The sequence below is a fragment of the Pristiophorus japonicus genome, chromosome 1 (assembly GCF_044704955.1).
Source record: "Pristiophorus japonicus isolate sPriJap1 chromosome 1, sPriJap1.hap1, whole genome shotgun sequence".
In the NCBI taxonomy this organism is placed as follows: Eukaryota; Metazoa; Chordata; class Chondrichthyes; family Pristiophoridae; genus Pristiophorus; species Pristiophorus japonicus.
This window is the reverse complement of record NC_091977.1, coordinates 268,766,738-268,779,257: the sequence shown is the minus strand read 5'-3', so window position 1 is coordinate 268,779,257 and position 12,520 is coordinate 268,766,738. Positions and strand designations below refer to the sequence as shown.

At 43.7% G+C, this 12,520-nt stretch overlaps 1 protein-coding gene across 10 annotated transcripts in view; it reads left to right on the top strand.

Moving 5' to 3' along the window:
- The window catches only part of LOC139270467 (endoplasmic reticulum metallopeptidase 1), a 63,178-nt gene that overhangs the window by 34,297 nt on the left and 16,361 nt on the right, over positions 1-12,520 (top strand). For 4 of the 10 annotated variants that reach the window (XM_070888446.1, XM_070888447.1, XM_070888445.1 and 1 more), the window contains 3 exons: positions 2,801-3,013; positions 4,874-5,094; positions 10,970-11,144. In XM_070888446.1, the coding sequence (XP_070744547.1) occupies positions 2,801-3,013; positions 4,874-5,094; positions 10,970-11,144 (609 nt within the window). Of the gene's footprint in view, positions 1-2,800; positions 3,014-4,873; positions 5,095-10,969; positions 11,163-12,520 lie in introns of all 10 variants that reach the window. The other 6 variants (XM_070888444.1, XM_070888443.1, XM_070888441.1 and 3 more) reach the window with 2 other exon arrangements.

Here is a 12,520-nt window from a genome sequence, read left to right as displayed (position 1 = left end):
CAGACGGGGTTAGACAGGTTAGATGCAGGAAGAATGTTCCCAATGTTGGGGAAGTCCAGAACCAGGGGACACAGTCTAAGGATAAGGGGGAAGCCATTTAGGACCGAGATGAGGAGGAATTTCTTCACCCAGAGAGTGGTGAACCTGTGGAATTCTCTACCACAGAAAGTTGTTGAGGCCAATTCACTAAATATATTCAAAAAGGAGTTAGATGAAGTCCTTACTACTAGGGGAATCAAGGGGTATGGTGAGAAAGCAGGAATGGGGTACTGAAGTTGCATGTTCAGCCATGAACTCATTGAATGGCGGTGCAGGCTAGAAGGGCCGAATGGCCTACTCCTGCACCTATTTTCTATGTTTCTATGTTTCTATGTTTCTAACTACTGGTTTAGAAAGTGGACGCTTACCAATTTTGACACATGGGAATGTTGTCCCCAGATCGTGCAAACTTTTGCAATCTCGTGAAATGTAGGCAACAGCAACTGTTCAGAGAAGTGGGTTATCTGCAAGAGAGCTTGTTGAAATGTTTCTGCTTGGGCTGCTTTTGAAATACTGATTGTTGATGTAGCAGTTGGAGAGCTATAAATGATGACTTACAAATATGCGAAAATGACGGGCAAGAAAAGATCCATCAAGCCTACCCCACACCATGACGGCTGGACTATCATGGCTAAATACTCCTTTCTCTGCAGCCATGTAATTTCCTGGGAAAGGCAAAAAGACTCCGAGCCACTAAGGGGAAAAATACTCAGTAAAAATCCTGACCAACCCCCTCAGGCAATCAAAGCCAGCCCAGTAGATCACATGGGCCAAGTTCCAACTATAAAGACACTTGCCTTCTATATGATGCAATCTCTGCCCCAGTCAGGAACCGGGCCAGCTCCCTATTGAAGGCAATGCAGAGAGTCTGCACCAGCCAGCCGTGTATTCTAGAGGCTCACTATGCTCTGGGATTAGATGAACCGCCTAATATACAGTCTATTTCAACTCTTCCATAGTTTAAACTCATGTCCCCTGACCCTCCCCAATCTGTTAAACTGGATTAACTTTTTTTAAAAAAGCATTGCGAGTTCATGCCAATTTAGAGAAAACTACATTTTAGTGATACTAGAATTTTTCGTTAATCTTTAGAAAGACTTTGATTTATACAGCGCCTTTTACGACCACTGGACCTCTCAAAGCTCTTTACAGCCAATGAAGTACTTTTTGGAGCGTAGTCACTGTTGCAATGTGGGGAAATGCGGCAGCCAATTTGCAGGCCACTAAACAGGAATGTCTGTTTTTGTAATGTTGATTGAGGGATAAATATTGGCCAGGCCACCAGGGTTAACTCCCCTGCTCTTCGAAATAGTGCCATGAGATCTTTTGAGAGTGCAGACGGGACCTCGGTTTAACATCTCATCTGAAAATTCCCAACCTCAATAAATCATGTGCAGCACTGCATTATCAGCCTAAATTTATGTGCTCAAGTCCCTGGAGTGGGATTTGAACCCACAACCTTCTGAGTGTGCTACCCCCTGAGCCACAGCTGACTGTGGTTCCTCTGCCATTTTTGACTTTAGGTGGTTTCTCTGCCATTTTTTGTCTCCAATATCTGCAAAACTAAGCCAATTGATGATTACTTGTGTAAGCTTATGTAAGTGGTTTTGCCCTTGGTGGTTTCAAACCCCACCCCACCCCTCTTACAACAGTTCTAGATACCAGAATTATAGTAGTGAACAGAAATACACAGTTATAGCCAAATCTTTCGGTCTCTACCGTCACAATGCTCTTATTCAAGTAAAAGCGCACACCTGCACCCAGTGGTGTAAACACACTGGTGGTGTAAAACAAACAAACAGTACAACACACAACCCTGGCCCGTCTGAACAGGCCCCTAACGTGAAGTACCCATGACTAAAACATCCCTGCTCGGATTCAAAAGTGCACCACCGAATCTGTCCAACAGAATGCGTACACCTATGATCCGTGCAGAAAAAAACCTCTCCACTAAACCCCTAAGGCTTGGTTGAGACACTCGACACCCCTTCACACTATGCGGTGGTCATAAAGATGTATGGGCTGGGATAAATGCTCACCAATTACTACTCCTGGCTTACTCGCTGCTTCTCCCGATGAGCGAGGCTCTTTGCTCGTAGATGGTGCTTCTTTTCTCCGTCCCAGATGGACTGCTCGGTCTTTGGGGGCGTTGAACGAAGCAAGCAAGCATAGAAGAGGAGAGAGAGAGAGATGGCAGCCAAAACTGCCTCTCATACCTGCAAAAATATTGCTTCTCGCACCAAAAGTTAGTCCTTCGCCTGAGACAGTCCAACTGAAAGAGCAAATGAAACACCTTTTCGGATGGTGTCTTTGTCAACTGTCCTGTTCCTGGGGATAAGGCTCCAACAAAACTGGGTGGTCGAAAAGCTTCCTTTGTCTTGAGCACTGACCAATCTTCCTGAAGAGTTCCCATTACATGACAAAAGTGTCCTCCATTAGGTTCCTTCCTGTGATGTTTTCCTGCCTACCTGATGTGTATTTCTGTGGAACATGTTATGACCTGTCTCATGTCATGCTGTCTGCCCTTTTGCAGTAACAGCCAAGTTAAAAGCAATGTCCAAGACTTAAAGTCCAAAAGTTTATATTTTTGCTGTCGATGTTTTTGCCGAATCCTTGCACTTAAATCCCTATTTGCATGCACAGCTGATTTTCTACGGTCTAATCATTGTAGCAGTTTATTCATTAAATACACGAGAGGAATCAGAATGTGAAAGTAAGTAATTAAAAAAAATTATTTTTAACTGTCTTGTGGTATTTGTAGGTGACAATATACTGGCTGTACTGCAGTACCTGGCAACGTCTGTGGAGCTGGCTGACTCAACGCAGTATCGCCATGGTACCATGGTGTTTTTTGATGTACTTGGATTGTTTGTTGTGGCCTACCCACAACGGATTGGTGTTATAATAAACTATTTAGTGGCTGTGGCAGCTGTTCTCCACTTAGGAAAAAAATTCTCGACATCAATAAATCATGGTAAGTCTAATCAAAATGTTAACCGATTTTTTTTTTTTGCATGGGTGGCTTTTTAATTCTAAAAATGTTCAGCTTTTAAGGAAGTAAAGTACCGTTGGGTTTAAAATAACATTGCAAAGAACAATTGGCTCATCTTGTAGCTTGGCTCTGTTGGTTGTATTCTCTCCCTTGGTCAGAAGGTTGGAGGTTCAAGCCTCACTCCAGGACTTGAGCATATAATCTTGGCCAATAACTGATGTTTTGCATAGTCAGAGGTGCTGTCCTTCATTTGAGATTTTCAGCTGAGTCTGCAACTGTTTGCCGTTGTGTTTCAGTTGGACTTTAAAGATCCTACATCACTATTCCAGGAAGAGCAGGAATTTCTGCTCGTGTGCCCAATATTTCTCCCTCAACCAACATCACCGATAACAAATTAACTGGTCTTTAGTTTCACTGATAGATTATGTTTTGTATAAAGTGGCCACTTTCCCAAATAACGTAGGTAATCGTAGCACTTCAAAATAACCTATTGTATGTGAAGGACTTTGACAAGTTTGAGATGTGACTAGGCACTATATAAATACAAATCTTTTTTTTTTCCTCTTTAATTGCCTGTTATCGAGTGGGCGTTTAGGATTATGAAGGCAATAGTATCAAGATATCGGCACCAAATTCCAAAGCATTGTGTTACCACTTGATTGCATTGCATCCCACAGAAATGTTTTCATTTAATAGGGATAAGATTCCATGATCTTGAGGGGGAGGGGAGGAGGGAAGTGTAGAAAAGTGTAGATTTGTTCTCTTTTTAAGCGTTGAGACAATATCCCGCAGTTAGGTTACAGGCACATTAACATTGTAGGTTTGTGTTTTGAGGGGGAAATTTGAGCCAAATTATTTTGATGCATATTTTAACAACTGATGCCTATTCTTCAATGTTTAGAACAGCTAATGTGTCTAAATATAAACACTTTTTCTGAGAATTAGAATGGAACACTGATGTTGCTTTGGTAAAATGGATAGTTCTGGAGCTCCACTGAGGTGCAATGGGTAAATGTATTCTTGGGATGGTATTGAGCAATTATAGACCATGGGTTACCTGGCCTGTGCTGCATTAGCTGGTCTCAACGAAGGTAGCAGTGTAGGCACTACTGGCTCAATATGGAAGATTAAAATGTGCCAATGTTCCCATTTCTGATCACTATCTGATGATTCCTGATGGGAAGTGCACATGGTGGTCTTTGAGATGAAGTCCAGAATGGGCTGGGTTGTAATGGAATAGATTGCTGACTCTTGCTGTGCAGAGTCTCCAGTGAAATGGAAAGGAGATATGAGAAAATTACTAGAAAGGTTTTAAACTCGGTCATCCAAAACTCTACTGCCTGTATCCTAACTCTCACCAATTTGCTCGCTGACCTACATTGGCCCCCGGTCCAGCAAAACCTCAATTTTAAAATTCTCATCCTTGTTTTCAAATCCCTCTAGGGCCTCGCCCCTCCTTATTTCCATAACCTCAGCCAGCCCGACAACCCTCCCCCCACCCCCGACTATCTCTACGTTCCTCTGATTCTGATCTCTTGTGCATCCCTGATTTTCATCACTCTATCATTGGCACCTGTGTCTTCAACTGCCTAGGCTCCAAACTCTCTATAATTTCCTGCCCTAATCTCACTCGCCTCTTTTTAAAAATTAAAACCTGTCCTGATATCTCTGTGACTCCGTGTCAAATTTTGGCTGATAATGCTGCAAACCTGGGGATGGTTTTTAAACTATGTTAAAGGTGCTATATAAATATATGTTGTTGTTAATACCTGATTGGGTCCTAAACTGACAGCAGTTATCTTTGTTTATCCTGCGGCGTGTAACTGGTGTGATTATTTACAGGCTCTCACTACATGAGGGATCTCCTTTATGGAATCGGTGTCACAATAATCTGCTGGTTTATCATTTTTGTAACAATCCTTATTGTAGCAGTATTCGTGTCTTTAACTGGACATGCGATGTCTTGGTACACCCACTTCTACGTTTCCATCGTTTTATATGGCTCAATAGCCCTTGCTAAGCTCATACTGATTCACACGCTTGCAAAAAATCTTTACTATGGAGTAAGTATATTCTTTTTACGTTTGTTTATATTCCACGTCTTGTCAGATATATAAGAAATAGAAGCACGAGTAGGCCATGCTCCGCCATTCAATAAGATCATAGCTGATCTGATGTTGATGCCTGACTAATATTATCTTTCTTCGTCCTCCTCCTCCAGCGCCCTTCCTTCCTCAAAGCTTTGGTGGCTGATCTAGTACTAGAGCGTGTGACGATTCCATTTGTGGAGCTTAGTGATGTATAATTCTCTCATGACTTCTTCATGTTGCAGAAGCCAGTTGTGGAGGGAGGAGGAGAAAAGGGTGCAATTTGTAACCTCTTTTTGACATGCATAGTTTGAGTGTTTTTACGACCAAGCCAGGGTTTTCAGTTCAGTGCTGGGTGGACTGCTAAGGAATAGGTTGAAAGTTCCTGTTTAAGTAGCAAGGGCAACCTGACCAGAACTGATTTCCGCAGACTGTATAGAACTCTGGTCAGATCACATCTTGTGTACTGTGTCCATTTCCGGTCACCAATACACAAGGTGTATTGAAGGTACTGTGGAGAAGAGCCGTGAGGCTGATCTTCAGTTATGAAGAAACTTGAGCTTTTTAGACTTGTGCCTTTTCTCTCGGGAGCAGTGAACGCTGACTGACCACCAACCCCAGTACCTGCTCTCTGTGGTAAGGTGATACTCCAACATACCAGTGTCGGAGGGCTTGGGGTTTACTGGGCAGCTTTTTAGGCCTGGAGGAAGCACTCCTGCTGCTCTTGGCCCACTTGCAGTGCTGTACTGTACAGGCATTTACCTTATGGATTCATCTCTTCTCGCTTTCTTGCAGCTGCTGAGTTTCCTGTGGCCTGGGAAACCTGGCCGAAATGAATTTTAAAAGTAGAATGACTGTTAAAATGAAGACGGGCAGCCTCAATATAATATTTAAATGACCAATCTTTTCTGCGAGGGGATTGGTCGCCCACCCCTTGTCCCGCCTGTTAAAACCAGAAGTGGGCACGTTGAGTTCCTGTTTCATATTTTTTGCCTTTCAACCTCTGACACAACCCTAACCCACCCATTTTTGGGAGTTAAGTTTCAGCCCTTTGTTTTTTTTTAAAAAGAACCTATTGGTCAGATTTTGCTAGTTTTCTAGATTTTCTAGAGAGAGCAGCATCATGAGAGGAGGTCTGCGGGTGAGCGGGACTACAAAGGGCGGTGGAAGAGAGCGAGCAGTGGCAGAGAGGGAGCAGCATCATGAGAGGAGGTCGGCAGGTGAGCGGGACTACAAAGGGCAGCGGCAGAGAGGGAGCAGTATCGTGAGAGGAGGTCGGCGGGTGAGCAGGACTACAAGGGCGGCGGTTGAGAGCGAGCAGCGGCAGAGAGGGAGCAGCTAGCTGCAGCTGCAGCAGAGGCGGATAGTAAACAAAGAAGCAAAAAGTAATCGAGGTGTGACGTCACAGCCAAGAGGGTAAGTGATTGGCTGGCTGATTGGTGAGTAAATTTTTCTCATCAGTAGGAAACCTTTGTCATTGCCAAATTAAGTAATTTAAGGGTTAAGTCATGCCAGTTGAACACAGCGCCGTGCCATGCTCCTCCTGTGCTATGTGGGAAATCAGGGACACTACCAGTGTCCCTGACAACTACATGTGCAAGAAGTGTGTCCTGCTGCAGCTCCTGACGGACCGCATTGCGGCACTGGAGCTGCGCATGGATTCACTCTGGAGCATCCGTGATGCTGAGGATGTCGTGAATAGCACATTTATTGAGTTGGTCACACCGCAGGCAGAGAGGGAATGGGTGACCAGCAGGAAGAGCAGTGGCAGGAAGGTAGTGCAGGGATCTCCTGTGGTCATCCCCTTGCAAAACAGATACACCATTTTTGGTACTGTTGGGGGGAATGACTCATCAGGGGAGGGCAGCAGCAGCCAAGTTAATGGCACCAAGGGTGGCTCTGTTGCACAGGAGAGCAGGAAAAAGAGTGGGAGAGCGATAGTGGTAGGGGATTCTATTGTAAGGGGAATAGATAGGCGTTTCTGCGGTTGCAACCGAGACTCCAGGATGGTATGTTGCCTCCCTGGTGCAAGGGTCAAGAATGTCTCGGAGCGGCTGCAGGACATTTTGGAGGGGGAGGGTGAACAGTCAGTTGTCGTGGTGCATATATGTATCAACAATATAGGTAAAAAACGGGATGCGGTCCTACAAGCTGAATTTAGGGAGCTAGGAGTTATATTAAAAAGCAGGACCTCAAAGGTAGTAATCTCAGGATTGCTACCAGTGCCACGTGCTAGTCAGAGTAGAAATAGCAGGATAGCTAAGATGAATATGTGGCTTGAGGAGTGGTGCAGGAGGGAGGGATTCAAATTCCTTGGACATTAGAACCAGTTCTGGGGGAGGTGGGACCAGTACAAACCGGACGGTCTGCACCTGGGCAGGACCGGAACCAATGTCCTCGGGGGAGTGTTTGCTAGTGCTGTTTGGGAGGAGTTAAACTAATATGACAGGGGGATGGGAACTTATGCAGGGAGACAGAGGGAAGTAGAATGGGGGCAGAAGCAAAAGATAGAAAGGAGAAAAAGTAAAAGTGGAGGGCAAAGAAACTCGAGGCAAAAATCAAAAAGGGCCACATTACAGCAAAATTCTAAAGGGACAAAGTGTGTTAAAAAGACAAACCTGAAGGCTCTGTGCCTCAGTGAGGAGTATTTGTAATAAGGTGGACGAATTAACTGCGCAGGCAGCTATTAACGAATATGATATGATATAATTGGGATTATAGAGACATGGCTCCAGGGTGACCAAGGCTGGGAATTCAACATCCGGGGGTATTCAACATTCAGGAAGGAAAGACAGAAAGGAAAAGGAGATGGGATAGTGTTGCTGGTTAAAGAGGAAATTAATGCCATACTAAGGAAGGACATTAGCTTGGATGATGTGGAATCTGTATGGTTAGAGCTGCGGAATATCAAAGGGCAGAAAACGATAGGGGGAGTTATGTACAGACCACCAAACAGTAGTAGTGAAGTTGGGGACAGCATCAAACAAGAAATTAGGGATGCGTGCAATAAAGGTACAGCAGTTATCATGTGCGACTTTAATCTACATATAGATTGGACTAACCAAACTGGTAGCAATACAGTGGAGGAGGATTTCCGAGAGTGCATTCGGGATGGTTTTCTGGACCAATATGTCGAGGAACCAACTCGAGAGCTGGCAATCCTAGACTGGGTGTTGTGTAATGAGAAAGGACTAATTAGCAATCTTGTGCGAGGCCCCTTGGGGAATATGGTAGAATTCTTTATTAAGATGGAGAGTGACACAGTTAATTCAGAAACTAGGGTCCTGAACTTGAGGAAAGGTAACTTTGATGGTATGAGGCGTGAATTGGCTAGAATAGACTGGCGAATGATACTTCAAGGGTTGACTGTGGATCGGCAATGGCAGACATTTAAATATCACATGGATGAACTTCAACAATTGTACATCCCTGTCAGGAGTAAAAATAAAACTGGGAAAGTGGCTCAACTGTGGCTAACGAGAAATTAGGGATAGTGTTAAATCCAAGAAAGAGGCATATAAATGGGCCAGAAAAAGCAGCAAACCTGAGGACTGGGAGAAATTTAGAATCCAGCAGAGGAGGACAAAGTGTTTAATTAGGAGGGGGAAAATAGAGTATGAGAGGAAGCTTGCTGGGAACATAAAAACTGACTGCAAAAGCTTCTATAGATATGTGGAAAAAAAGAGATTAGTGAAGACAAACGTAGGTCCCTTGCAATCTGAATCAGGTGAATTTATAATTAGGAACAGAAATGGCAGACCAATTGAACAAATATTTTGGTTCTGTCGTCACGAAGGAAGACACGAATAACCTTCCGGAAATACTAGGGGACAGGATCTAGTGAGAAGGAGGAACTGAAGGAAATCCTTATTAGTCAGGAAATTGTGTTAGGGAAATTGATGGGATTGAAGGCCGATAAATCCCCAGGGCCTGATAGTCTGCATCCCAGAGTACTTAAGGAGTACTTGACCCTAGAAATAGTGGATGCATTGGTGATCATTTTTCAATAGTCTTATCGACTCTGGATCAGTTCCTATGGACTGGAGGGTAGCTCATGTAACACCACTTTTTTTAAAAAGGAGGGAGAGAGAAAACGTGGAATTGTGGACTAGTTAGCCCAACATCGGTAGTGGGGAAAATGTTGGAATCAATTATTAAAGATGAAATAGCAGCACGTTTGGAAAGCAGTAACTGGATCGGTCGAAGTCAGCATGGATTTATGAAAGGGAAATCATGCTTGACAAATCTAAAATTTTTTGAGGATGTAACTAGGAGTAGATAAGGGAGAACCAGTGGATGTGGTGTATTTGGACTTTTGAAAAGCTTTCAACAAGGTCCCACACAAGAGATTGTTGTGCAAAATAAAAGCACGTGGTATTGGGAGTAATGTATTGACGTGGATAGAGAACTGGTTGGCAGACAGGAAGTAGAGAGTCGGGATAAACGGGTCCTTTTCAGAATGGCAGGCAGTGACTAGTGGGGTTCCGCAGGGCTCAGTGCTGGTACCCCAGCTATTTTCAGTATACATCAATGATTTAGATGAAGGAATTGCGTGTAATATCTCCAAGTTTGCAGATAATACTAAGCTGTGAGGAGGATGCTAAGAGGCTGCAGGTGACTTGGACAGGTTAGGTGAGTGGGCAAATGCATGGCAGATGCAGTATAATGTGGATAAATGTGAGGTTATCCATTTTGGTGGCAAAAATGTGAAGGCAGAATATTATCTGAATGGCGGCAGATTCGGAAAAGGGGAGGTGCAACGAGACTTGGGTGTCATGGTACATCAGTCATTGAAAGTTGCCATGCAGGTGCAGCAGCGGTGAAGAAGGCAAATGGTATGTTGGCCTTCATAGCTAGGGGATTTGAGTTTAGGAGCAGGGACATCTTACTGCAGTTGTACAGGGCCTTGGTGAGGCCTCACCTGAAATATTGTGTTCAGTTTTGGTCTCCTAATCTGAGGAAGGATGTTCTTGCTCTTGAGGGAGTGCAGCGAAGGTTCACCAGACTGATTCCCGGGATGGCAGGACTGACATATGAGGAGAGACTGGATCGACTGGGCCTTTATACACTGGAGTTTATAAGGATGAGAGGGGTCTCATAGAAACATATAAAATTCTGACGGGACTGGACAGGTTAGATGCAGGAAGAATATTCCTGATGTTGGGGAAGTCCAGAACCAGGGGACACGGTCTAAGGATGAGGGGTAAACCATTTAGGACCCAGATGAGGAGAAACTTCTTCACTCTAGATATATTCAAGAGTGAGTTAGATATGGCCCTTATGGCTAAAGGGATCAAGTGGTGTGGAGAGAAAGCAGGAAAAGGGTACTGAGGTGACTGATCAGCCATGATCTTATTGAATGGTGGTGCAGGCTTGAAGGGCCGAATGGCCTACTCCTGCATCTATTTTCTGTTTCTATATGTATAACTTCTTTAATCTGGCCCATAAGCAAGCTGGTTTATTGATATCATGTTGCATCATTTTTGTATATATTAAAAAAAAGTTGTCTCTGGATGTGGACAACACTGGCAAGGCCACATTTATTGCCCATATAGGGATTAAGAGCTTCATATCTGACTTAATTCAATTATTAGAACTGTTTTCCCAATTTTTCCTCTGTTTGACACTGGATTTGCAGCACTGTAGTAATTTTTCATAACTTGAAGTAAAACCCCTTGGGGAGAAGAGGGTGGTGGTGGGATAATCTCCCCTCCGTTATAGCAGCAAATAGAGATGTTGCTGTCAAAAGCATCTTGTATAGTTCCCTGAATCGCTAGATTAGGCTGCGAAGACATCAAACCTCATATTGTTGGCATACCTATTACTAAATTATAATTTTGTTTGTGTACAGAACATGAACGCGTTTTATCTAGCGGAACTGTATTTTGACGTTTCACTAACAATCTGGTGCTGTACTTTGGTTTACCTTACCCAACGAGGCCTGTGCTCAGCTTATGTGCCTGGACTGTGGGTGGCTTTCCCTCTGGTTGTGAGATTACTGATTGGGACGGAGCTGAAACAAAAAGGTAAACTTGCGTTAAAAGGTGAGAATAAATAAATACACAGCAATCGTTCAAGAAATACTTTGATCACACTTCTCCCTTTCTGTACCTTCCTAGCTGACCTATTGTATTACTTACAATTAAAAATTCTCTCTTCCTGTATCTATCTCTGCTTGTCTCCCGTGCTCTCTCTTCTTTATTTGTCTTTCACTTCCTGCCGGTGTAAGCCATTCTCGAGCCTGCTCTACCATTCTATAAGATCATGGCTGAACTGATCTTGGGCTCAGCTCCACTTCCCTGCCTGCTCGGCTCAGCTCCACTTCCCTGCCTGCTCCTCATAACCCTTCACTGCCTTATCTTTCAAAAATCTGTCTATCTCCACCTTTAAATATATTCAATGAACCAGCCTCCACAACACAGAGAATTCCACAGATTTATGACCCTCAGAAGAAATTTCTCTTCCTCAGTTGTAAATGGGTGACTCCTTATTCTTAAACTATGCCCCCTAGTTCTAGATTCCCCCACAAGAGGAAACATCCTCTCTGACTCTACCTTGTCGAGCCCTCTCAGTATCTTGTATGTTTCAATAAGATCACCTCTCATTCTTCTAAACTCCAATGAGTATAGGCCCAATCTGCTAAACCTATCTTCATAAATCAACCCCTTCATCTCAGGAATCAACCAAGTGAACCTTCTCTGAACTGCCTCCAATGCAAGTATATCCTCCTGAAATAAGGAGACCAAAACTGTACGCAGTACTCTAGGTGTGGTCTCACCAATACCCTGTACAGTTGCAGCAGTACTTTCCTGTTTTTATACTCCTTCCCCTTTGCAATAAAGGTCAACATTCCATTTGCCTTCCTGATTAATTGCTGTACATGCATACTAACGTTTGTGTGTTTCATGCACCAGGTCCCTCTGTACTGCAGCATTTTGTAATCTCCATTTAAATAATTAGCTTTTTTATTTTTCCTGCCAAAGTGAATAACCTCACACTTTCCCACATTATACTCCATCTGCCAAATGTTTGCCCACTCACTTAGCCTGTCTATATCCCTTTGCAGATTGTTTGTGTCATCCTTGCAACTTGCTTTCCCACCTATCTTTGTATCATCTGCAAACTTAGCTACATTACACTCAGTCCCTTCATTAATATTGATTGTAAATAGTTGAGGTCCCAGCACCGATCTTTGTGGCACCCCACTAGTTACTGTTTGCCAACTGGAAAATGACCCATTTATCCCAACTCTCGTTCGCCAGTCTGCTATCCATGCTAATATATTAGCCCCAACCCTGTGAGCTTTTTACCTTGTGCAGTAACCTTTTATGTGGCGCCTTATCGAATGCCTTCTAGAAATCCAAATACACCACATCCACTGGTTCCCCTTTATCCACCCTGC